Raw genomic sequence first — 26,697 nt, forward strand, 5'->3', positions numbered from 1 at the left:
TCTTCTCTTTAATGTTGTATTGCATGTCTTACATCAGTGTATGTGTGTGTGTGCATGTGTGTGTGTTTAGTGCCCTTGGCAAGAGCAGGAGATCTGGCCATTCAGAGTGGACAGTAGTTAGCCACCCACTGGAGCAAGCTGTTACCACTTCCTCTTCCCTCCTCCCATCCTCCCCATCTCTTCTCCTCCCTCCTTCCATTCATTCTTCGCTGTCTTTCATTGTACTTATAATAAGATGATGGTAGCTGAAACACAAACCGATAAATGGGTGACATGCTCCATGATTGAGAAAAGTTGGATTTTGCCTGGCTGTTTGAATGTACTATATTGGATGGACAGATCTGAGTTTAGTAAATGAATGAACAATGTGATCCCTACCTTTACGACCACTGCTGCATTGTCCTTTAGCGAAGCACTAAAATACAGCCTAAACACAGGCACATAGTTACAACAAGACAGAGTCTACAGCCATGCTCTATAAGGCTGTACTTTGGCACAGATTAACTAAATGTTAATGTTAGTATGCGAATACAATGACAATGCTAACATGCTGACGTTTGGCAGGTATAATATTTACCATGTTCACTATCTTAGTTTGGCATGTTAGCATGCTAACATTTGCTGAACACAAAGTACAACTGAGGCTGATGGAAACGTCATTAGATTATCATGTATTTACTCATAAATATATATATATATATATATATATATATTACATATCAGTGACGCTAAATGAAAAGGGATCACAACAATTTATTCTGAGGGAAGACTGTACCAAATTTCACACCAGCACAAATGTCTGACACTCAAAAACCACAAACATGAACCTCATGGTGGCGCTAGAGGAAAAGTCAGGGGTCAGCCAATTCATTGTCTTGGGACCATGGATATCTGCTAATCGATCCACTAGATATTTAGAAATATTACTTACTAAGTGGGGGATGGACTAACAGGAAGAGCCATCTGTGGAGCCATGCTGCTAGTGTAGCTAAAAAAAAATTAGTAAATAAATAAATAAATAAATAAAAACTCATCATATATGTTGTATTTCTTGGCCCATTTCATTGTGTAATGGTTTATTTGTTTAATGGATAAACCCAATTTAAATCAAGTTGAATTAATATAAATAAATAATAAATTATTATCATTATTAGTTATTAAAGTTTTTAGTACTTGTAAGGTTGATTGCTGTCAGTCATGCTGAATTGTCACTATGTAAAGTCCAAAATTATCCCAGATATGGACTGCTATCACCTTGATCTTACTGCTCTCTTCTCCACTTACAGGTATAGACCAGTGTCTAATGTCAGCGTGCCATCTCCCATTATAATGGTCGATTTGCCAGGTCGTAAGAAAGAATGCTTCTCAGCAGAGGAAACGAATCTGCTAGTTTGCAAAGTTAAAGCATATGAGCAGACCATCTACTGGAAAAGCAGGATTCCACCAAACAGGTCTGGATGCAAAACATTAAACTGAGGTTGTAATACATTGTAGTTTGATATTTTGCACCCTCAGTTAAAATTTGAATATAAAGTGAAAGGTGCTATATCGAGTTATAATCAACCAGTCTGATGTATGTAGCCCTAGAGATGTGTGTGGTTATGGTGTAGCCTGGTGTCATTTTCAGGTGATTTAATGAAGGTAAACACAGCGAATGGTCATGCGTAATGGCACTTGCACTCTGGAACGGCCACACAATGCATAAAGCGGTACAGTTATGTCAGGATGTGCCCTTAAAATAACTGAAATTGACTTCATACAAGGTGTTTGTTGGTAAGCCTTAAGATAGCAATGTGCCAACAATGTACCTAACCACACCTCATTTTAAGACTAACACACCCATGGGCACTCAAATGGGTGTAAGTGTGCTCTAAAGGAAATGTTCCCACCTTGGAAACAACAAAATGTGTGAAAAATCAGAGAACCAAGACATATTTCAAAACTGGAAGCCTGGTTTTAATTGATATTGCTCTACTGTAATAATCCTGAAAGGCATAGTCTGGAGTAACACATGTAATGTTTCAACCCATAGTAGTTTAAGTTACAGAATCATAGGTCTCTCTTTTTGCATTGAACAATATATACAATGTGAAATAAATACATTTACACAAATGGACATTATTGTTGGAGCACACTTGTATGATACACGTCACAAAAATATACAGGTAATTGTTTATCTTTTTTTTATTTTTTTTTAATTTACTGATGTGAAGCACATCTAAAATCTACGGACATGTTTTTTAATAACACTACAGGGTCTTCTCTCATCCACAACTCTTTTCCACTACTCAATGGTCTGTTTTATCCTTAGATATCCTTTTTATCCAAACGTGTCAACTTTCTCTCTCCCTTAAATATTTTTCATATTTGCAAATTCAGACTGCAGGGTTAGCTGCAGAACAAGTGGCAGTTACATTTGGGGATTAAATACAACTAAATGACTAAACACCGTAGAGCTGTAGATAGACAGTTTGGCCTTAGCAGTTTTCAGGGGCAGCCATGGAAGATGGACAATCCTGCTTTATCGCTATATGGCTAAACAACTCGTCCCCTAACCCTAACCCTGTTCTAAGTATTTGCAGCTAATGGATCTAAGTTCCAGATGAGGGCGATAACACATTGCCCAAAGTGCAACCAGGTCAAACTCTTTCTATCAATGGCTCTGCAAAAACCCAGACAGTCCTTCCACTGCTCCTCATAGAAAATACCAGTTTGGTTTGTTGTTATTTTTATGGTTTTAACACTAACAGCAGAATAATTTCAATAGATACATCAGCATTTGGATCTTTAACCCAACACAAACAAGTGCAACTCTTGCCTCATCATTGTACAGTCATCAAAATATTGCTTTTCAACAAGGAAAAAAAAAAGAGGAAAATCATCTCCCCCTGCACATCTAAATAATATCTTGGCTATAAGCAGCAAGTTATATCAAAACCTCTGAAAGAAACACACAGTCTCCCTTCTGATTTTAGCTGGTAGAGCTTTTTCTTTTTTCAGTCATCTGAAATAACTGCATTCCTGCTGATATTCAGCGTTCAAATGGCAGCATTTTGGCAGGACCCAACTTGCAAAACTTTATTCGATTGACACTAAAAATTTGATTCACAGTTAATTTGGAAAAGATATCAGTATTTCCTAATATCAGAAATGTAGCTTCTATACGTTTTAAAACCAAATCCAGCTCATCCTTAATCACCTCAGGGAGATGTGTAATATCTTTCATTGTATTGAATTGTTCAGGAGTGCACAGGATTGGTTTGACAACTGACAAATAAATAAAAACAGTAACAGAAGGAAACAATAGTAAGACAAGAGCACCTTTCTTCCATAAACTGTAAGCAGATTAATGTACAGTTGATGGTAAGAAATACCATCTTTCTGACAATGAGACAGTGTTTTAAGTTACAATCAAAATATGAAATTCAACTCTGTCATCAGGGACTTTGCCTACAAATATCTTGTATGCAGATGTGAAATCTGTTCTCTGCATATTTCCTCTCTAAAAACATTATATATTCATGTTTTAGGCCATTGAATTTATGCTATTTGTAGTGCAGAATATGAATCTATACACTTGTATCAAGAGGTACAATGAGTATAATAAATTGTTTATTAAAGGTTGTTGGAAATTTGAGTTTAAATCTGGATTTTATGGTTTAATTCCAGTAGAGTGCAGAAACATGTCCCCACAGTGTAATGAATCTATGGTGATGAGAAACAGCAAGGGCAAATTAAACATGTCAAGCTTTTTCTTTAACATTGCAACCCAAACCAAAGCTTTTTCTGTCCTTCAGCTGTCAGAGTCACATTTTAAAGCAAGATATAGACCTGGAAATAAGCTGAAAAGTAGGAAACAATGGAAATATTTTCGGGAAAAAAAAGTTTATCATCTTCGTATTTTCTCCTTTTGCCTGCTGAAACAGTAAAGATAATGATTGAGACGAGCTGTATGGAAGGCAGTTATGTACAGCGAGTTTATCAAAAAAGAGTCACCTACAGTTCTGTATTACTCAAATGTCCTTTTCATTTCATCTTTATTTAAACCTAAAGATATACAGTATATTGTTTTACTCTACAGGAAAGTTACACAAATGATCCCTTTTTAAATATTCGTAAGGTGTTTCCTCATTTAGATACTAAATATTTAATAATTTATGTATAGTTTGGTGAAGATGAATAGTGTAATTTGATCCTGGTGGTCTAGTTAAGTTTCTAGAAGAAAAGCCTTATATCTGGTTCGGTTCATTGTGAGAGAATCCGGTACCCAGACCCCCAGCGGACTGATCCGACTGACAGACAACATTGCCTCTAGTCTACTCTGTGTTGTCTAAAGAAGAAGCACACGGCACAAGAACGGGAATCACCACAAGAAAAAGCACACAGCATCGCCGTAGAGGACTCAACAGAGGAGGAAGGGATCAAACAGAAAGAGGACTTTAAAACAAAAACAGATAAAACAAAAAAGAAACAAAAAAAGAAACCAAAAAAAATAAACAAGTTTTTTTTCTCGATAGAAAAAACAGCAAACATGAAACACACATCGAGGCTGAACTACATTTTTTTTCTTTTTTTCTCAGTTTTGTTTCCAATAAAATGTCTTATGTTAGAATTATAATCTGTATAATTTACAATATACAATGTTTAAGAAGGCTGAGAAAATACCCCTTACTAATAATGCTGATGTTTGATACAGAGCGTGTGATGTTAGAGATCAACTACACTTAAACTGCAGCACTTCTCAGCTGTGATAAGTTGCCATTTAATATTAGATTACCCCATCATCTACATGACATGTTTTGGCATTCTTATTCAGCTTTAGAAATTACATAAATAATGATATAACAAAAGCTGACTGTCTTCAACTGTTAAAGCTGTGATCAGTCTACCATATGCATTCTTGCTATAACAATGAAACCAATGCTTCTTTACTTGACTATAAATGTAGGACAATTTGCGGTTAGCTTTCACTTTTCATTTCCTGTTATTAGACATTTGAATTTGACAGACAACAGTTTTGTTGATGTCTGTTATATTTAATATTTTCTCCATTTTGAGTCAGTTTAGCTGAAATAATCAGTCATGTTTTAATTTATTTTTTTTTTGCTAGCTCTCATTTGTTTACTTTAAACAGAGGCAAATCAAGCTCATTTAAATTGTGATGAATTTCCTATTGCAATTTAGTCTGTAGGCCTCTTTTTATGAATTATATTCGTTGAGATAGTTTTTGGTACAAGATTAATGATGTTTACCATGACAACACCTTATTTTCTCTGTAACTTTAAAACAAAATGTCAAACAACAAAGTTGAACAGCAAGCTAACAAGAAACTGTCAGTGTCATGTCTTTTTTTCATTATTCATTTATTTTTTTAAATTTGGATAATGTTTGGTTTTTGCTAGCACTATTTCCCTCAGTACAAATCTAGATTTTGTCTGGTTATTCTGATGGTCCCCACACTCGGTCACACGACTAAAAAATGAAAATGGACAAAAACTGTGTATTACTAAACCGTTGACTTTGAATAGCTGTTTTGTTTTAATCAGATTAAACATGACAGCAAAAAGTGCCTTGTCACAAAAAAGGTGCAAACATCAGAACCATGTGATAACTGCAAACTGGGTGTTGTATATTTTAGTTTTTAGCTGCTTATTTGACCTCTTTAATCCTCGTACTGACCATTATTCACACAGCATTAATGTGACAGCAGCATTAAAATCTCATACTGACATTCCTGGTCCATATTTGTTCCTGCCTAACTGTTATTAACAAAGGAAATATTGACTGTTATCTAATAGCTTATGGCAAGTTACACAGAGAGAAAGAGAAGCTACAAACTCTCCTCAAATCCCCATCCTCTCTCTCCCAAATTTAAGACTGGCACGTTATGTTAATATTGCAGACTTAGTCCATATGCACAAACCCCTCCTCTAAAAACCACTATTGCTCAGAGTTTCTAAGATAAACGCTGATTTGTTAATACATTATTACTTGTTATATTTATATATATATGATAATTGCTGACAGTGGTCAAGCTGAAAAAAGGAAAGACATATTGATTGATTCAATTTTAAGAAGACAATATCAATAACAAAAACAAAGCCGTGGTATATGTCATATACAGGATGACAATTATTTACAATCCTAATATTGGTATCATCGCTAAGATTATTTTCAAGATATAAATTAAGAAAAAAAATAAGGAGTTTGAAAGCAACAATAGTTGTTTTTCAGTCAGTTTTGTCAGCACACCTTTCCTTCTGGTTTGTATTGCGTTGAGTGACTGAAGCTCCCTCATCACTCGCTGAATGAATCACAAAAATATCTCTATACTGACACAAGAGATGAGCTGGAAGTTGTGAATGCAAAAGAGCAAGGAGAGGAAGTGACATTTTTAAGTTTTTGGAGTTTGGGTAATAAGCATGGGCTGGACTATTCTTAATGGCACTATTCTCATTGACAGAATGAAATCTCTACTAACTGGTATGTGGAGAGCCGCAAACCTGGGCCACTGAGCAGCTGAAAATGTCCCAAACAGATGTCCAAACACAAGAGGAGTGTTTGACAGAATATATAGCATCACAGAGCATGTGAACTGAGCCTACATCTACCACTTAGCCACGCAGGAATCCATTCTTGTATAGAGTATAGATCAAGTCTTGTTCTGTTATTTGTAAGTAATATTTTTACTGATAAACTCTATCAGTTAATCATTCCTCAAGTGGTTAGAATATTTGAAACCATTTTCAGCCATGTGTACAAATGCTGATACTGTGGTAATACTGACAGGTTTGGGAGGCCAGGGTCCCTGGTCCTCAACAAATACAACAAATGGTAAAGTTGTAGTTGAAGTAAGGGATTCATGGGAAATCAGGAACTGAATTTAGGGAGAACCAGAGAGTGTTTACAGCTATGGTTTTACAATCCTGATCCTTGAAAGTCTGCTGGTTTTATTTTAACCACAACAATTTTAAATAACTGGTGGGGCAGAAAACCAGCAGTGCTCTTAAGCCCAGGACTGAAATCCACTGGTAGATCAATCCAGAAACAGTTTGGGGTTATGACAATAAAGTTTGCTGGCATCCTCTGAATGGATGAGCTCCATTCTTTGGCAGGGCAAATCTCCTCTTCTTTTCTTTCTGTCCATCCATCCAAATTTCATTGTACACATAATTTGACAACAAACGTTAATAACGTTAATACTTCTTTCGTGTTCATTTTTTTCCCACTCGTTTTCTTCTTGAACACTTAAAAAACTCTGTTGGGGGAAATAGGGAGGGGAAAAGGAGACACGAGTGCAGTCTTAGAGTCTCTCAGAACTAAAATGAAGAGTTTTCAGTTTCTTTTAAATGTGTCCTCATTTAAGTGTTTGTCATTAATAACATCTTAATTGTTATTAAATGCATAAGTGACTGTTTTGCCAACATCAGTGTTCGGAGTCACCGTGGAAACTGTTATGTGATTGTTCATAGTTTTAAAAGGAAATATCATCTTCCCTTGGTAATAGGGGGCCATGTCAGTCCATCAGCATTGTCCCCAAAACAGAAGGTCAAGTGAGCGCCCTTTTCTCAAAGACGGTGAAGTTTTAGGGGTTCAGGTAAGAGGTTTAGATTACTTGTTTATTCAAAGGGGGATGCGTCAGCAGACATACTTCAGGAACATATTTCTGTGAGGGTGTGCGTGTGGGTAAGAGTGTGTGCGTGTAAAAGAGCAAGAGGTCATTCAAAGTTGCTGTGTTGAATTTGAGGTGAAGCTCAGGTGGTTCAGACTGGTGTCTGGCTGTCCTCCATCTACTCTCCTGTCCTCAGACCTTGGCTTCCAGCAGCTCCAGGAAGAGTTTGTGCATTGGGACTTTGCCATCCTGCTTGATGCTGTAGAAGTGCTGCACAGCCTTGGTGGAGGTCTGGCGGAGCAGGGGGAGGGTCATGAGCAGCTTGCCCGCCCGGCGGGGATCCTCCTGGTGCTGGGAAGCCTCATAGTCCTGCAGGGCCTCATGGAGCACATCCTGGAGCTTCTGCACTGCATCCACATCTTCAATGTGCATGGAGTCTGAAGAAAGAGGGCAGAAAAGAAATAAAACAACAAATAAACAAATAATAAAAAGAACACATACATACACAAACATTGTAGAATATATTCCAACACACTTCTGTATGACAATGATGTTTTATTGATTAAATCTGGTCCCTTCCTCAGTGGCCCTCATTCAGCCCATCATAGTATTTGAAGATATGATTATGTTGTGCAATGTAATTGCATAGCTTTGTATCTTAGTTCTGACATATCAAATAAAAACTTAAAAAAACTTGTGTTTTGCAGTGTAGAGTCCCACAACTCTCAAATTATGTTTACACTATGCGTCTTTGTCAGTGCCTGTGCCCCCTCTGTCTGCTGTGTTATTGCCCAGTGCCACAAAGGGGAGAGGTGCTAAAGACTCAATCCAAAATCCAAACATGAACAAAGGGTGCTACAGAAAACCATAGCTCAGGGTTTGAAATTCTATGCTACTGATTTAAGGAGTAATAATACTGCATATTAAAAAAGTACAAAAATGCTTACTACTTAAATACTTGCATTTGATTATGAATAAAATAAAAACATCAGTGTTTTATTCTGCAGACTGAGGAGAATGATTGTTAATCATTACCCTAGAACTACAGTTATCAATGTAGTACTTTGTAAACTCCCTTTCAAAATGCCTGCATGCATTTTTAAATTCAAAACCAACAATTTATAGCTGAAACTATCTAGGAATGGGGCTTTAAATTCAGGAGCTGCTCTGTTGTCTTTCTTTAAAGTGTGGATCTGTGGGTGTGATGAATGGATGGAAAAAGAGACGAGTAGGCGGAGAAAAAAGAAATAAACTTGTAGAATGATGGAGAGATTCAGGAACACCTGAGAGTCTGCGTGTGTGTGTGCGTGTGTGTGTGTGTGCATGCGTGCGTGCGTGCGTGCGCGCAACAAACATCTGTAATCTCTCTTTGAGCTGGATGTAAGGTGTGTTTCAACATTTCTGGCTGTAAAGGCTGAGAATGTCCCTCAGTAATAATGCTCCATATTGCCCCTTAGGGAGGCAAAGTCTTAATGTGAGCTGGCCTTTAGCTCCCAACCTCCGATCAATGTCTCCGATCAATGACTACATGCATGTTAAATAATAATCACAAGACAACTATTGATAGGCACCCGGCAGCCCCCCCCCTCCCGCCCAAGACACCCCTACATGAACATACACACACACACACACACACACACAAAATTGCTACAGCTTTTCATATATAGACACACACATACACGTGCACACAAAGAATGATAACACAATCTAATGCAGGCACTTGATATAAATGAACTGCATGAGGTTATCGGAAAATATCATATGTGTGAGTATACTGGTAATTGGGAGAATATATAACATGTAAGTGGTGCACAAACTCTGGTTGGCAGCTTTTGTCATGATCTTTTATCACAAAGTGATATTTGATAGCAACATGTCAGAGTGATAATGTGTATGTGTATGTCAATGTATATGTTTTATATCTGACCCCATGTTGTTAAGCTTTTGCATTGTTTGTCTGTTAGAGCAACTCTGGCCTATGTCTTATTCAAACATATTCTCACACTATCCACATGCACAGGAGTTGAACACAAGCACAAAAAAACACACACCAACCCTGGTATAAAAAGTATGGATGCACACAAGCCTATATTTAATGACAAGTGACAAATAAAAAATATACTGTGCAGACAAAATAAATTTCACATAAAATGTGTTAACACGGCACCTACACATAAATGTGCACATTTACACACACAAACACAATCAAATACGCAGGGTTGGATCTATAGAGTGTAATGCATGTATCAGTATGCAGGACCAGACATTGGGCTGGATTCTATAGGGATCAATAAAAAACTCAGCTTCCATCGGTTTTCTACTTTTTCCTGGTTTAAATAAGAGTGGGTGATCCACTTGTCTGGGTTCTTTCATACTTAGCTGTATGATGGTATTTTGCTTAGCATTATTAATTATGAAGGAGGGGAAAATATATCCTTAAAAGTTCATGAGATTAATTGAAGTTCATATTCACATTTTTGTGTATATACAGAACATACAATATAATCTGCAAACAGTTTAAACTACTGTTTTCAGATCTCGTTTTTTGGTCAGTATATACCTAATTTTTGAAAATGTTTTTTTTGTTGCTTTTCAGTTGTTATAAACAATTTTAGGCCAAATATTTAGCAACCTCTTATACAGCATTGCTTGTTAAATGAACATAATGAGCATAAATGAGCATAATACAAAGTAAAGCAGCAAACATAAGAAAGCAGGACAAGCACGTAATGCACATGTACAAAATTTACTATTGAATAAGCATTGTTAGTAACAATGAAAAAACAATCCCCTTCTTCTCTTTATTCTTCCATTTAAAATAAGTGGTTTCCTGAAGCACAGTCTATAATTACCATAATTTAAACTGAAGTTTAATGAGTTTCAAATAGTTTTTGATTAATATTGTGTGTTTAAGCTGGTAGGCACGGCTGCTGCCTGTGCTGTGACCTGCAGTACACTGACAAGTAAAACAGCAGACGTTAATGAGCACAAGCACATGAAGCTGTTAAAACACACGTTAACATGGAACTCACAATGCACACACATACATACATGAATGCACACACGCATGCACGCGCACACACGCGCACACACACACACACACACACACACACACACACACACACACACACACACACACACGTGCCTCCTGTTTCCCATGGCTAGTTTAGCTGCCTTTACATGTGGGGCACGTTTGCTAACATTTCTTAAGGCTTGGCTTCATTAATGCAGACGATTAGCATCCTGTGAATTAATTAGTGTCAGTGCCCTTCAAAATGCTAATGCTAGCATTCTGTTGTCTTGAAGAGCAGTTACAGGGTCTGGCCAGTGATGCAAAGTTCTTATTTGGGTGTCAGCTGTTTCCATTTCAATCAGTTAAAAGAATGACTATTTCACATGTGAGTTTTCTCAACACTGGGGGAAGCTTTAGTGGAGAAATTACTGTTGAGATTTATCTGGATATTTCTTTTTTTAGTTTATTCATTGGGTGTGGTTAACTGGCAAATGTGTTTCAGCTTCAGAGAGAGTTTAGCAATGTGTTATTTCCACCTTCAGAATAAAACTGGACATACAGACTGCCAGTTGGTCAGCTATCTCTCCAGTGTTTCATCTGCCTTCAGCCTGACAGCATCAATATCTATTTCTCAGTCAAAATGAAAGTGCAGTATGATACCTCACAATATACTGTGTAACCAGATTTTTTAGGTAAAGCTCAGATAGGTAAATGTTGGTGGACAAAGCTCTGGAAACAACCATTTAATAAAATGCAATCCAATTCAAACCTACTAACCACCTACTCAAAAACTACGATAGATGGGTCTATAGCTCACACAATTAGTTCAATAATCATTGATTATTTGATCTACAAAAAATTAATTGGCATCCATTTTGATAATTTTGACAATGTGAGTAAATAATTTTAAGTTAATTTAAGTTCAAGCAAAAATGCTTTTTTTTTTAATTCTCCGCTCTGCTTTGCAGTTGTTTTGGATCACATTGGACTATACAAGTGTTTCTAATAAATCTGTCAGCTTGTGTCTTTCTTTGTTATTTTTAATGTTCCCATTATAATGAGTATTTAAAGAACCATACAATAGAACTAGTAACAATTATCAGCAACATTTTGTCATTGATATTCTGAATCTTTTAACATTGCACTGCATAACTATTCAGTTTTATTTTGAAATCATCAATGTGTACACCAGACTAGCCCTCTGACCCCAGCTGGGACACTGTTGGGCCTAAAGGCAACAAGGTTCATGTAACGCCAAATAATTCATCATAATCATCATCATGATCATCAATACTGTTGTCCCAGCCAGCAGTTCCAGCCAGTTTTCTCAGCTTTCAGTCAGCAGCATTCATACACCAACAGACACACTTACACACATGCACACACACATGTTCAGAGCCAAGAGATTGATTGTCACACATAGCCCACAGGAAAACAATATGTCAATATTTTCTGCATGTGCATGACAGTAGATACTGTATGTGTGTGAGCAAACATCTCTCTGTGGTTCACATTTAAGTACACACTAATGTAAGCGTGTGTTTATGCATATGTCAGAGAGATGAAACTTTGGCATATTTGTGGGCATGTGTGTCTGTGTGTATGTGTGTGAAAGTGTTGGTGTGTGTGTGTCCATGTGCGTGTGTGTTGATGATGGCAGAATCTGAACAAAAGGCTGCCTCCCTCCCTATTCAAAGCTCTTCCATTGCATTCTCCCATTTAAACACATTGTATTGACAGCTCCCCCCTTGTAATTAAAGAGTACTGAAGAGCTGGCCGGCTTCCAAGACAAAGTTCAAAAGACGGGTCATGGGAGGGAGAGGGCGTGTGTGTGTGTGTGTGAGAGAGTGTGTGTGTGTGTGTGTGTGCGTCAGTCAGCTGTCGATGCAGCTGGACACATCAGAGAGGGGGCTTTATCGACGGACTTTGGGTTCTAATGATTTCACCTTATTTAACAGGCATCTGAAGAGACGACTATGCTAATTGTAAAAGGGATCGTCACTTTGTTTGGGGGTGGGCTTCAGGTTGAAGATGTGCGTGTGTTTGTGTGGTACGTCTGTGTGTTTATGCATGTGTAACCTGTACTGATTGTAGGTATGTGTATGACTATTAAGAGCATGATAATACAACTGTGTGTGGCTTTAACAGAAAGTAGAAGGTTTGACAACTGCAGCTATTGTAAAAGAAGTGTGTGTGTGAAAGTATGTGTCATGTGTGTGTTTGGATGCAGTATTGAAATCAGTCCTTTGATGATTCAGTTTAAATGAGTCCCATAGGACTGGAGATTTCTCGGATTAACTCTTTCTACATCAGCCCCAGTCTTGTGCTCAAGAGCTAAAAACACACAGACAACAACAAAAGAATTTCAAACCTGAGTTAGCCAAAGCAATGGCCTTGAGAGTGACAAACTCCTCCTTCTCGAGTTTCATAGATTTGTATTTCTTGACCAGCTGAAGGATGGCGTTGTTCAGGTCCAGAAGTCCAGCTAGCTTTGACTGGTCCTCGTCCATTATGTAGTCCTCAGCATACACCAACTAAAGAGAAACACAGAGAAGTGGAGAGGTTGCAAATTAACGTGTGCTATGTGTCTATAAATACATAGATTTCATAAGAGCAAGAGACAAACATGATGCCAAAGACACTAACCTTGTCCTCAAAGGACAGTGAGCGATAAACGACACGCAGGATCAAGATCTCCATCCATGCGCTCTGCAGTAGACTCATCTGGTCTGCCAAAGACAGCGTGGAGAAACCTGGAGAAGATGGAAACAAAGAAAAGCAAGAGGAATTTTTTATTTGAAATTTTAGCTCCAAAACACTTCAGAGTTAAGAAGTCTGACTTTTACTATATCACACTGTGTGTGTGTTCTTTTAGTAGTTTGGCAATGATAAATATCATTGTAGTGATACTGTTTCCATTTCACAGTAATGCTGGTAAAGTAAATGAAAAGGCATTTAAAAGTGAAACTAACAAAGAGTAAAGGGAATGAAAAAGAATAGAGCCTATTTTGAAGCTAGTGAGAGGGTCAAGATCGGCCCTCCTCCCTTCCCTCCCTGCCCACCCTCCATCCATCCAGCTGACCAGAGTCCTCCTCCACCTCCTGTTCCCTTGTGCCCAGGGCTGTTCTCTGGGGAAAGGCAGGCCTTATCTCCCCCTGACACAACCTCCATGGATCAATGCTAGCAATCGCTGCTGCACTGCTCAAACACACACATACACATACACACACACACTAATTGCTGCTATGGCCTCAAAACTACTGCTTTCTCCGATGTCAATCCATGTCTTTCTATTTGCCTACGTCTATATCTGTCTGTCTCTCCAATTGCAATCCATGCCTTTTTATCTGTCAGTGTCTGTTTACGACTGACCATCTGTGTGTCTGATTCTGGCTTCACCTTTTTCCCCCAACCATCTTGATACATCTGTCTGCATGTCCTGCTTGAGTCTCTCTGTGCACATTTTTTCTGCCTTTTGATAGTTTGATCTGTTTTTATTTTTCCTTGTACTTTCACTTTCTCTGGCTCTTTTTTCTACAATCATTTTGTTCGTGCTATGTTCACATCTTCATCTCATATCTTTCGATTACGTTCTTGCTTAAGTTCACCAGTCTCTTGCTTGTTGTCTCTCTGTCTCTCTTTCTGTCTGTCTCTTTAATGGAACACCTGCCCACTCACACCTTTCCTCACAGCTGTCCTCTCCTCACACACCTGTCCATTCACACCTGCCTGTCTGCCTAAGTGTGTGTGTGCATGCTTTCATAGGAAAGGCAAAGACAGTGGCCCATGTGAGCACACCTGTCAGACCTCGCTGCAGCCCTCCATTGTGTTTTTGTGTGTGTGTGTTTGAGAGGAGCATCCTGCCAGGAGAAGCGGGCAGATGAGAAGGAGGATATTTCTCCAACAACATCTGCTGCGGTGTGTCTCCTCTTGAGATGGTATGTGTGTGATAGCGTCTGTGTTGGTGTGTTTGTGTGTGTGCATGTGCATTAGGGGCTCTTATCTCACAGTGTGTTGATGGGTAATGGCAGGCGTCTCATTATGTCCAGGTTGCAGGCTATTGTTGTTTGTAATGTGCTCTAATTCATTCTATCTGCAACTGTTAACATCTCCAACAAACACACTGACACACATACAGTATATAAACATTGCTCTGCACACACGCACGCACGCACGCACGCACGCACGCACGCACGCACACACAGTATCATATAGGAACATACTGGAATGAATCCAAATGCGTATGATTGATACACGCACGCACGCACGCACGCACGCACGCACGCACGCACGAACAGGCAGACAGACAGACAGACAGACAGACAGACAGACAGACAGACACACACACACACATACACACACACACACAAAACCACACAGTGAAGGGAGAAGTATCGTTGCCAACTGGCAGTGTCTTCTTCTACTTAATGAAATCATCAGAAGGGATTAGAGGTGAATTTCTTAAGGGGGTCTTCATTCACACACACCCACCCACACACACACATCTCATTCACAGAGGCAGATGTCTTTGGGGTGGGGTGTGAGGGGGGGTGCCTTAGGACTTAGGGCAGTGGAAATGAGCGCTGGCATTGCTAAAATTAACACACATACTCACACTTATTGAATCTGTTCAAACCCCAGGGTCAAGTGAACAGAAGAAGACGAGTGAGAGGTTAATATCATTTAATGGTGTCACTGGTTGTGTGTTTTAACTTGTCTCTGTGTTTTTGGTGCTCTGGCATTGGGAGCAGTGCAGAGGGTTCAATCAATCCTTGCACATCTCTCTGTCAGAATTTGATCTGGGGGCAGTGGGTGCACGCATGATGAGTACACATTAGGTAAAAAAAAAAAAAGAAAAAGAAGTGCATCAAAAACATGTCTGCATCACCAGTTGTTCGTTAACAATAGGCTTTGGACATACCTGTCATCAACTAACATCTCCCTCTTAATTACACATAAAATGCACACATATACCAACACACACACTAGGAAACACCAATAATTAAAACCCGTGATTAATTTATTGAGCTGAAAGTGCACCTTCTTATTGAGGTACATCAATGATTTTTATCAGGATGTGGTCTGTGTGTGTGTGTGTGTGTAGCTGTGTGGTGTGTGCTTTTCTAAATATGTGCATGCTTATATTGTGTATTTGAACACTATGTACATAATTGCACTGAGAATGGCTTCTTGTTTCATCAGCATGTTTGTATTCTTTGTGTATGCTTACATTCCTATACATATGTTTCTGCGAGTCTCTGCATGTGCGTCTCTATCCGTGTGTGTTTCGGTATGTTTGTGTATGTGTGTGTATGTGTGCCTGCCTGACCCCCTCCCCTCCCCACCAGCCTGTCTGCGCCGTTCAGCCATCCAATGCCTCTTATCTGTCTGATTAATAGGCGGCCGGCTTCAGGACAAATTAATTAACAGATAACGCCATCTCTCCCTTCTTCCCTTCCTCCATTCCTCCCCTCCTTCTCATGAAGCGATCGATACAGCAGAAGAAAAGAAACATCAATGGGAATTTAGTGCTGATGATGGAGAGAGAGAGGTATTGATGGGGAGAGAGAGAGCATGAGGAAGAGTGAGATGCAGGAGAGAAGAAAGTAAAGGGAGGAGAGTTGTTAGAAGGAGAGATGGTGGTGGTGGTGGGAGGGGTGGAGACCTTTCTTTCATACCTGTGATTTCACTTGACAAAAGAAGGTTCCTTATTTGGCTCTAATTACATTTCCTTTCTGCCCATTGTTGATAAGGCATCTCATACTATGTGTGGAAGCATGTGTGTGTTTGTGTTTGTGTGGATGTTTTACACCTGGTGTGCTGTTTGCTGTGGTGATGGTGGGCTGAGCTGAATGTATAGTAATTTACAAAGAAAATGAAATTCAAAGCTTAAACATATTAACATAAACTGTAAAGAACATGACCTGCAAGTGAAGCCATATGTTCCTTAGAAACACACTGGACATATGCTTACGTCTTTATAATGAGGTATATTACTAAACTATGTATTCTGAGCATTTGTTTTCCAAAAGTGCAGATAAGAAGTCTATTCACAGCCTACATGAAATGTCCAAACCCAAATACTATCCAACTTAATTCAAATATGGCTATTGTGTGAGTTCCAATAACACAGAGGATTTACAGTCTCTTGTCATACATCTATCTCTCCTCCTCTGCGCCTTACTTTCCTCTAATTTGACAGTATGAACCTGCAACCCTGTCTCCTAAAAACAACCTTTATACCGCCCAGAGACAAAACATTTGAATGAACAAATCTACAAAGAAGCTAATTGTTCATAAACCAAAAAGATCTATAAGTTCACTGCTATATTTCATTGTTTTTTCCTACAATATCTGCTTGTGGCAACTAAAGGATGATCAAGGTAACTCAAAGCACAAGTTAAAATAGGACACAAACCCAAACACCCTCTGGTGTCAAAGTTTTGTACTTTGTATTCCCACCATTCACCCCACCCACCTTCCTGCATGTTTTCTGCAGTATTAGGACATAAAACCTCCTGTACTGGACGCATTGCCAGTGAAAATAATCCAGGAAACAATTGTAAGTCCTACTAAGCATATCTGGCAAAAACATTTAGTGGTATCCTAAAGTATTAGGATGCTCCATTGTGTCTATGGAGGTACAGATAAAGATAGTGTGTGTGTAGGTATGTGTGTGTTTGCATGTGCCATACATTGGTCTGACAGAAAGAGGCTGCAGTGCAGTCATGCAGACTTAACCTCTGCTGCTTGCTCTCGCGCTCTCTTTCTTTTCTCTCTTCCCTTTGCTCTATCAGATACACGCATTAAGACAAACACACACACAAACACACGTCGATTCCCCAGCCACCCTGCGGCCTGTTTGTCTGCCAAATGAGTCCTGACTGCACGTTTACACCCGAGACCGCACAACAGTCTGGCGCGCACACACGCACACACGCACACACACACACACACACACACACACACATATGATAGCCCTCTCTCACACCCCAGTTGCTACACAGACCCACACGAACACACATGTCCAAGAGGCCTATATTTGTTTTCTTGTGGTTACAGGGCAAATGGGAACCAGTAAGAACCAATTGTGATGCTTATGAGTACCTGTGCCCTTGTGTGTGTACAGTTTATGGCATTTGTGAGGCTATTTTTATGTGAATGTGAGTCTGTGTGTTTGTATTATAATGCCTGTGTATGTCTGCAATAACTGATGCATCAAAGACAGGTGCAAAAACTGGTTGCAATGCTGATCTGGTCCAGTTATTAACACATGGCTTGTCTTCACATGCTGTCACTGTAGTAAAAAAGTTGACTTATATATAGTATTTGTGTGTTAGCTTAGAGCACCTTGAAAGCTTATTTAAAAAAAAGGAGACTGCAAGTATAGTTTAGGAGGTGAAAGTAAATCAAATCTTTAATGATTACAAGATATTAACGTCTGAGTCGAATGCACACTGAACTGAAGTAATTCACTATGATTTGATCTTGGAAGTCTCTCTGACAATATTTTCTTACTCAAAACATTGAAACAAACAAATTTCTTGACTTCCTCACTCTTTTCTTCACACAAAATATCTTTCTCATGACCACTTTAAGTTTATTCCTTAAAGGGTTTTGTTTCAGGATAGCTACAGTAGCCCTTGTTGTATATCTGAATGCATAAGCCATTTTGTAAATAAAAGACATTGAATTCTAAACGAATAATGTTCATTTTTCACTGGCAACAGCATTTTGATTGTTGTAATAGCTCAATATATATATTTTTGATTGGAATTGAACTCAAAAAGACAAGGAGAGTGTGTTCAGACAAGAGTGTGTGTGTACATGGCCATGGTGCGGCCAGCAGTGAAATGGTTCAGCTTAATGTTGATGGACTACATATGATCTGAATGAGCCAGCTACAAATTTAACCTGCAGTGTGAGAGATTGGGCAGTCTTTGCATCATGTGAACTGAAACACCACTTCAACAAACATATTTTACACACATTTTACAAAAATTCTTCCTCTCATAATTTAGTCCGCAGATTAGACAGTCCTATTTGTTCATGGCCTAACAACACATTCAGCAGGAAACTTCTCTGTCTGTCTCAACGATTTACCAGCTAAGACTCACATACTTATCAAGAGTTATCAGTCTTGAAGTTGTAAGAATAAGTTTCGCACTTTGTCATAGAAATGTCACACATTCACACACTCTCGACGCCTGCATTTTGTTATTATGCGGAGCACATGTTTTGTTTTGTTTTTTGCCAAACTGGTTTTGGTGCAGTGACAGTGAGAATCACAGGTGATTAATTTAATAAACAATTGAAATGAACATTTGTTTAGCCTGCATATCTGTTTCAGTGACAGTTATATTAATCACTCATAATGTAGTAAAATAAAATAATAGTACTGGCAGCTTAGCTCACTACACTTTTCAAGTAGCTTGCCCAAAACTGATAATACTATTTCAGACAATGTGGTGTCCCAACAGCACTTCAACAGTGTAATAAATGTGTAATAGACACTCACCATTAGAACATTGTTTGTTTTGACAGACCAACTCTTTTTAATAGGAGGTATTTAAAAGAGATCATGAGAACTGTGATGTGAACTGTTTTATGATTGTCTAGTTGCTCATCATAGGTGAGAGGAGAATAGTGGATTGTCTGTGTGCAGCATGTGGACGTATTGTGTTCTGCAGGGGACAGATTTAAGTCTACTGACCCACTGAGATAGAGATTGCATTAGAACACGTGAAGTTTCCAACAGTTACCAGCACATCGCTGCCCTGCATGTGTGTGTGTGTGTGTGTGTGTCTGATTGTTCTGTATGCACACTGTGTTACGTGGCTCCAGTACTCTCTCTCTCTCATACCACTTTCTGTACATGTTTGTATTAAAATTTGTGTTAGCGTGCACATTGTTGCATGCTGTTCAATGTGAGTGCTCCCTTGTGATGCTTTGTGAGTGTGTGTTTCTGTGTGTGTGTGTCTGCACATCTCAAACTGTTTTGCACCATACGGCCAGACGCCGGCCCAAATGAACACGGACCTCCTGTGATGGCTTTGGCCAAGCTGAAACAACACACACAAGAAAAAACGCACACGACAAGCACACTGGCAAATGTGCTCTCTCTCTCTCTCTCTCTCTCTCTCTCTCTCTCACACACACACACACACACACACACACACACACACACACCAGCTGACCCAATTACACAGAGATGCGCAACGAGATGGAAACAAATCTACCCAGAGAACCAGCTAATTTAGGAGGGCTTACAGAAACACACAGGACACACGCCCACTTACAGACACACACACACACACACACACACACACACGTGTAGTCACTTAGATTATGAAAAACATTGTACATGATACTATATGAAAGTACAAATCACAATTTGAGTTTCATTATTTACTGACATTTCTATCAAAGCACACAATGTGTGTGTGTGTGTGTGTGTGTGTGTGTGTGTGTGTGTGTGTGTGTGAAGAGATGAACAGAACAGAGCAGATTCACTCTTTTTCTATCCTTCCTTTTGCATCACTCCTCATCACTGCAAATGTGTCCACATGCAAATTTGTGCACTTATGAGGCAAATGTTTTTAGTCATATTCTTTGTGTGTCAAGGTCAAGTTGAAATATTTTCTATAGGTCAAGAAAAGTGAGAGTGGAGTCCCCAAGTCAAACTACTTTGCTGTATAGCACTGTGGCCTTACCAATTTCTATTGTCGTTGTTGTTTTTTTATTTTAAACAGTCTTATTGAATACTGGCTTTGGAGAAGGTTAATCTGAGAAAAATAACTGCTTGGTTGACTCCACGGTATCTGCATTTGAGTCACTCTAAATGAATAATGGACAATAACTGACACATTTTTACAAATATCAATTTGATTTTGTACCTGATATGTCAAATTTCCAATACACATATTCACACGTCATCACCTTCACCTTCATCCCCTCTCATATTGTTGGCTAAAATATCTTTTTTCCTGTTTCTTTCTCCTTCCACCCTCCCCCTCTCTCCCCCACCACATCCCCCGTTTTCTCTGTGCGGCCTCGGGGAGAGTAGAGCAGTCATAGGGTTGCGGTAGCCTCTAATCAGTGTGAACAGCCAGCTAATTACCAAACCCTCAGCCCTGGCTGACTGTTAATTGCATACATTAGACACCATCAGCAGCACTGCAAGATTAACACTTAAAATCTTCCCATTGCTGTAGTGGAGATGAGTACTCTGTGAGGGAGTGTGCACGTGTGTCAGTGTGTGCGTAAAAGAGAGAGACAGAGGTGGAGGATTGTGTGCTGTAGTCTCTGTGTGTATGTGTGTGGTGTGTGCAGCACACACCACACACTCTGTGGTTGTGGGTGCTAATATTTAACAGTTAATTAGACCCAAAATGGAGACGCGGCAACACAGAGATGGCTGTCGAGTGTTAATAGCTGTTGCTGTGGCCGGGTTGCTTGGGTGGGGGCCGCCGGTCGTCGAGGGCAACCCCAAGTCTCCGTGGAGACGACAGATGGAGTGACATTAAGAGCATTGCAGTGCAGCTACTTCAAATAATAAAATATCAATATTTACATTTTAATTACCCACTTCTAGCTCCACCAGGGCCGTGTCAAGGAGCGTGTGGGTGAGAATGTGTTTGTGTGTGCGTGGATATGTGCCACTGCTAGCTCCACTGGGGCCATATCGTCTTGACTCTATATAGAGTGAAGAGTACTGTTCAAGTGACAATGGTCCACTCTGGTTGAGAATTTCTTGGTGAAATAAACATCGTGTACAACTAATGTCTCAGCTGTTTTCCAACATTATTTTTCTTACTTTCTTTTTTTTTTTTACTTTGTCTTTCACTCAATTCATCCATCTTCCTCTCATCCTCTACCTCTGCAATATGCCCTTTCCTCCTACAATACAATGCTGATGCAGGCAGGAATGACCACTCTGTGTGTGTGAGCAAATCTGTCAGGGGAATTAACCATGTGTTCACACAACTGAGAAGCTTATACACACCAACTCTGTCTGTCTCTCTCTGACACACACACACACACACACACACACACACACACACACACACACAACTGCTGACAGACACTTTTGAAGACAAAAAAACCCACTAAGAGTTGACAACTGTAATAAGAGACAAAGAATAAAGTGAACACAATGTAAATACTTCATGACAAAAATGTCTCAGTCTTCCGGTTTAAAGGGATATCAGACTATAGGTAGAAGGCAGCTGGACTTGCTGTTTTATTTTGAAGATGTTTTGACGCTTCCCCAAGCACCTCATCAGGTGCAACACAACACACTGATTGGACTTCATGTCCAACCCATGTCTTTACAAAGTCCATGAAACACACAAAGACTCCCTCTAAGGCCTATTATCGGCTGCATCCACTTAGTGACAATATTGCCAAGTATGTAATGACAATTTTAGCATTGTCAGTTGGCAAAGGAGAGCTCTTAGCTCCTGCTGGAGAATACTGCCCAGTCAGTGGTTCATCTCTCTCTCTCTCTCTCTCTCTCTCTCTCTCTCTCTCTCTCTATCTATCTATCTATCTATCTAGTCTGTGATTAATTCATTTTCCCAGTTTGTACAATTAACTGGGTTGCGACAGTCTATTGATCTCTTGGTGGATTACCTTTTCCGAAAAATATCTCCTACAACATATTCTCCTGAAATGACAAAATCCATAGGGCTGTACTGCTATCTAAACCACTGGGCAGAGGACATTTTTTATTTTCATATATGATTACTTCACATTTTTTGTTGTTATTTTATGCTGCCAGAAACACTGTAAACTATACATATAGTATATATAAGTAAAAATACAAAGTTCAAAAGAAAGAAATTGTGGAATGGGCATGAGACCAATTCTTTTTTTGTAAAGCATCATTGATGTATGAATAGAAACTTGCTGTTTGTGGCTTTCAGACAAAACCCAATGGTCCCTGTCCAGGCCCGGTGTCTGAATATGAGATTATGAGGCTGTGTTGATTCTATCTTTCTAATCCTCTGTTGCTTTTCATAGAGAGAGGACTGCAGAAACTCCACAGGGATTAATTTACCATTCACAGATTAGAGATATGGTCTCCAATATCATCATCCAGGACAAGCATCAAGAGGAAGGGCTCGACAGTCAGAGCAATAAGGAGAAAGAGAGTAGAGAGAATGAGAGAGAGAGAGAGAGAGAGAGACATACGCAGACTGAAAGAAAGACAGAGATGAAAACAAATGGACACAGAGAGACAGTCCTCTCTCCTACAGCATCATGCCTTAATGTCCTAGCTCGAAGACAAGAACATTAGACCTCATTCCACCTCCTCATCTGGGCCTGAAAAAGCCTGGGCTGAAAATCTTAATTAATTGTCCAATAGTGCTGCGGGGTCATTATGCATTGCAATAAAGAAGCGTGTAATTATGAGATTTAACAGCCATTACCAAGGCCAGGAACTCATATGTCATCATCAGCAACCAAGCCAATGGTTTGGTACAGCTATGTGTGTGGTTTGATGGACAGCATGCACACACACCAAATACACACACTCGCATGTGTACATATTGTAATGTCGGTATACAGTGATTAGATACAGTATATAAGACAGAAATGTGTCTACTCTCACACTAGCAAACAAACATTTGTAGGTATATACATGTGCACAATTTGAAGAAAGCACACATTCAAAAACACACACACACACACACACACACACACACACACACACACACACACACACACACACACACACACACATATACCCATCAGTCTGACCCAGACAATAAGGCAGCCAGCTGTGATAGCAAGCAGCCCGCAGATGAAACATCCCATCAAGATTAAATAGACACAGAAATACACACATTATTACTGCTGTGTGTGTTTTTTGAGTGTGTATGTGAATGCACAGTGAAACCACAGACCATGGCCCTTCGCCACGTAGCAGGTGGCAAGTGACACACTTGTACAAGGATGAAGTGCTGCGTACAAACACATGCACGATGTACATTATTGAAAATGTGCTCAAACAGTCCCACAACCAAAGAAACAGTGAGTCAGAAAGAAAACACATAAAATTAACAGTGAATTTGATAATGAGAAAGTGAAAAGACAAATATGAAAAGTGTGACATTCCACATGGAGTAACATAAGCAGTAACGCAGTACGTCAAACAGTCTACTGTAATATTTAATATACATTTAATATATATATATATATATACACACACACACAAACACACACACACACATATATATATATATTTATATAGGAGTATGTATATATGATTGGCCTTTGTGTGTGTGTGTGTGTTGTGTGCACAGGCCATAAGTCCTCCCCAGCTGGTGACAGGCACGCTCCAATCCTATTTTCCCACCTGCTTATTCCCTGATGGAAGGGATGAATCCTCAGGACTGTTATTTAAGAACGATGGATGGAGGATGGAAGAGAGGGAGAGGGAGAGGAAGGAGAAAGAGGAAGAGGGAACAGGAGGGCAGAATGAGCATCAGGCACGAAGCAGAAGGGAGAGAGGGAGTAAAAACAAAGAGAGAGTGAGGAATAAAAAAAAAGAGAAGGGAAGAAAGATGAGAGAGAGGGGCAAGGAGGTGAGGAACAACAACAGGGGTGAGAGAAGGAGGGGAAAGAAGAAGGTAAGGAACAATGTTAGGAGAAGGAACTGAAGGGCTGAATAAGAAAAGGAGAATAGATGTAAATAAAGGGGAGAAAAGAGAAGATACAGACAGAAACCAAGAGGATAGGTAGATACATAAAAAAAAGTGAGTACGAGGAGAGGGAGAGAGAGAGAAAGAGAGAGGGAAAGAGAAAGAGAGAGAATAACTATTTCATGCCTGTCTGTGAACTTTGCATGAACCGACAGAAATAATGTGATGCCATGACAAGCCTGTCCCTCCTTCCACTAGATTTGCTGCATGCATAGGTGTGTGATATGTGTGTGTGAATCCCTGTATGTGTGTGAACTCTTTATATTGGTTTTGGTGTGTGTGTGTGTGTGTGTGTGTGTGTGTGTGTGTATGTGTGAGTACATGTGCGCTCCAACAGATAGAATAGGATGATGATGATTTGAAATGGAGTTTGGCCTGTGCGTAATTATGATCATCTATCTTTATGCCCCGCCAGCATATCATATCATATCATATCATATCACATCACATCTCTCTCTCTCAGGCACACACACACACATGCTGTGTGTGTGTGTGTGTGTGTGTGTGTGTGTATGTGTGAGTACATGTGCGCTCCAACAGATAGAATAGGATGATGATGATTTGAAATGGAGTTTGGCCTGTGCGTAATTATGATCATCTATCTTTATGCCGCGCCAGCATATCATATCATATCATATCATATCACATCACATCGTCTCTCTCTCTCTCAGGCACACACACACACGCACACACACGCGCACACACACACACACACGCACGCACATGCACACACACACACGCACTCGCACACACACAGACAAACACAAACACAAAAGCAAATTGAAAGTAGTAAAAGCTGACTGTTTGCTAGTGATGACTTAGATGATGATGGGCTCAGATGGTGCGCTGATTTATTTGTTACTGCTCATCTGATGTCACATTATAAAACTGTGCATGTCTTGTGTATGTGTGCACATCTGTGCATGTTCACTGTGTGTTAGTGCTTCTTTAGAAGTGGGTGCATGTGTATTTAGAAGTGTACATTTGTGTGTTCATGGATGTGTGTATGATGTACTATATGTGTTTGTGTATGCAGACTAATGTGCATGCCTATGTATGCGGCTTCTCTCTGGTGTGTGTTTTGTGTGTGTGTGTGTGTGTGTGTGTGTGTGTATCTGTGACAGACATTATTTGATGCAGATTAGACAGTGTACTCAGATTGCAGGCTGTGTCTCAAAGGCTGATAGACAAATTTGATTTGCTAATGTAATCACACTAATAAGAAAAACAGCAATGGGCTGCTGAGTGTAAATCTCACGACTTCAATATTTGTGTTTTTTGTCTCACTTTTACTTGAAATGAAACAACTGAATCTATCCACTGAATGACTTTCACTTTATTTCACTATTTTTTTTATTGAGAAATGAGAATCAAATTATTAAAATTACTTTCAATGAGAGGCTGTAACCTGAGGGGAAAGAGTTGATTTTCACCACTTTTAAAATCAGTCTACTTTTTTCAGTAATATACAAATATTTCATTCACTTGTTCAGAGTGCTGAATGTAGTAAAGGTACTGTTGGTGATGTGAATGACATTTCCTTTACGTACACCACCCCACTACCACAGTCTGCTACTACTTTTTAAGTGACTTCTTTGTTTCCTATTTTTCATTTTGAATTCAGCTCTGATGTGGTGTGACACAGGTGGATACAGTGACAGTGACAGCTGGTACCATGTGTGAAGCAAGTTGTGTGTGCATGTGTGTGTCGGCCCGTATGATGTGTCAGATTGCTCTCCTCTCAAGGCATAAGGTGTGTGTCACCACCAAGGTGTGACCTGATAGAGGAAATACCAGTGTCTCTGGGAATCTATGTGTTGCATCTGTGTGCAAAACAATGTGTGTTTTTAAAGTAGGCACCTAAAGCTGTCTGTCTATGTTTGAGTGTCATTGTAGGCACATTGTCATGGAAACACGGTCAACATGGTGATGACAAAACAAACACAGGGCATCGGACAGACAGGAGAGTCAACACAGACTGAACGTGCCCTTAGAGATTGAGTATGTAGGACCATTTGTGTGTATGTGTAGCCTATACAAAATATCAAATGTGGGATAAATGAAATTCTTTTACAAACTAGCATCACAACATACAGAAAAGAAATTGATATTATAGCTTTCTGCCTCTCTTTTCTAAAATGTACTGCAGAGACCCTTCAAAGCTTGCATCCTGTAGTGACTACATCAGTATATTGCAGTATATTCATGCCGAAAAGGAAAAAGTATAATGTTTTCCCTGCTGTTTTCTCATATTGATGAAATGCTTCCAATACCCACAGGCTTATTCCAATAAAGAAAACCCAACTTAATCCAAACATTAAGCTCAGATATCAAATATTCTTTTCCTAATTTGATTTCATCAA

The 26,697-nt window shown here is 39.4% G+C and overlaps 1 protein-coding gene across 5 annotated transcripts in view; it reads right to left on the reverse strand.

Annotated features, from left to right (window-relative positions):
- Nucleotides 1–7,804: 7,804 nt before the first annotated feature.
- The window catches only part of LOC111220338 (estrogen-related receptor gamma), a 48,079-nt gene continuing 29,186 nt past the window's right edge, over nucleotides 7,805–26,697 (reverse strand). For all 5 annotated transcript variants that reach the window (XM_022743409.1, XM_022743425.1, XM_022743417.1 and 2 more), the window contains 3 exons: nucleotides 13,272–13,378; nucleotides 12,997–13,159; nucleotides 7,805–8,049 (listed from right to left, as the gene is read on the reverse strand). In XM_022743409.1, the coding sequence (XP_022599130.1) occupies nucleotides 7,805–8,049; nucleotides 12,997–13,159; nucleotides 13,272–13,378 (515 nt within the window). The remainder of the gene's footprint in view (nucleotides 8,050–12,996; nucleotides 13,160–13,271; nucleotides 13,379–26,697) is intronic.

Source organism: Seriola dumerili, unplaced genomic scaffold (assembly GCF_002260705.1).
Source record: "Seriola dumerili isolate Sdu_G_001 unplaced genomic scaffold, Sdu_1.0 BDQW01000003.1, whole genome shotgun sequence".
NCBI lineage: Eukaryota > Metazoa > Chordata > Actinopteri > Carangiformes > Carangidae > Seriola > Seriola dumerili.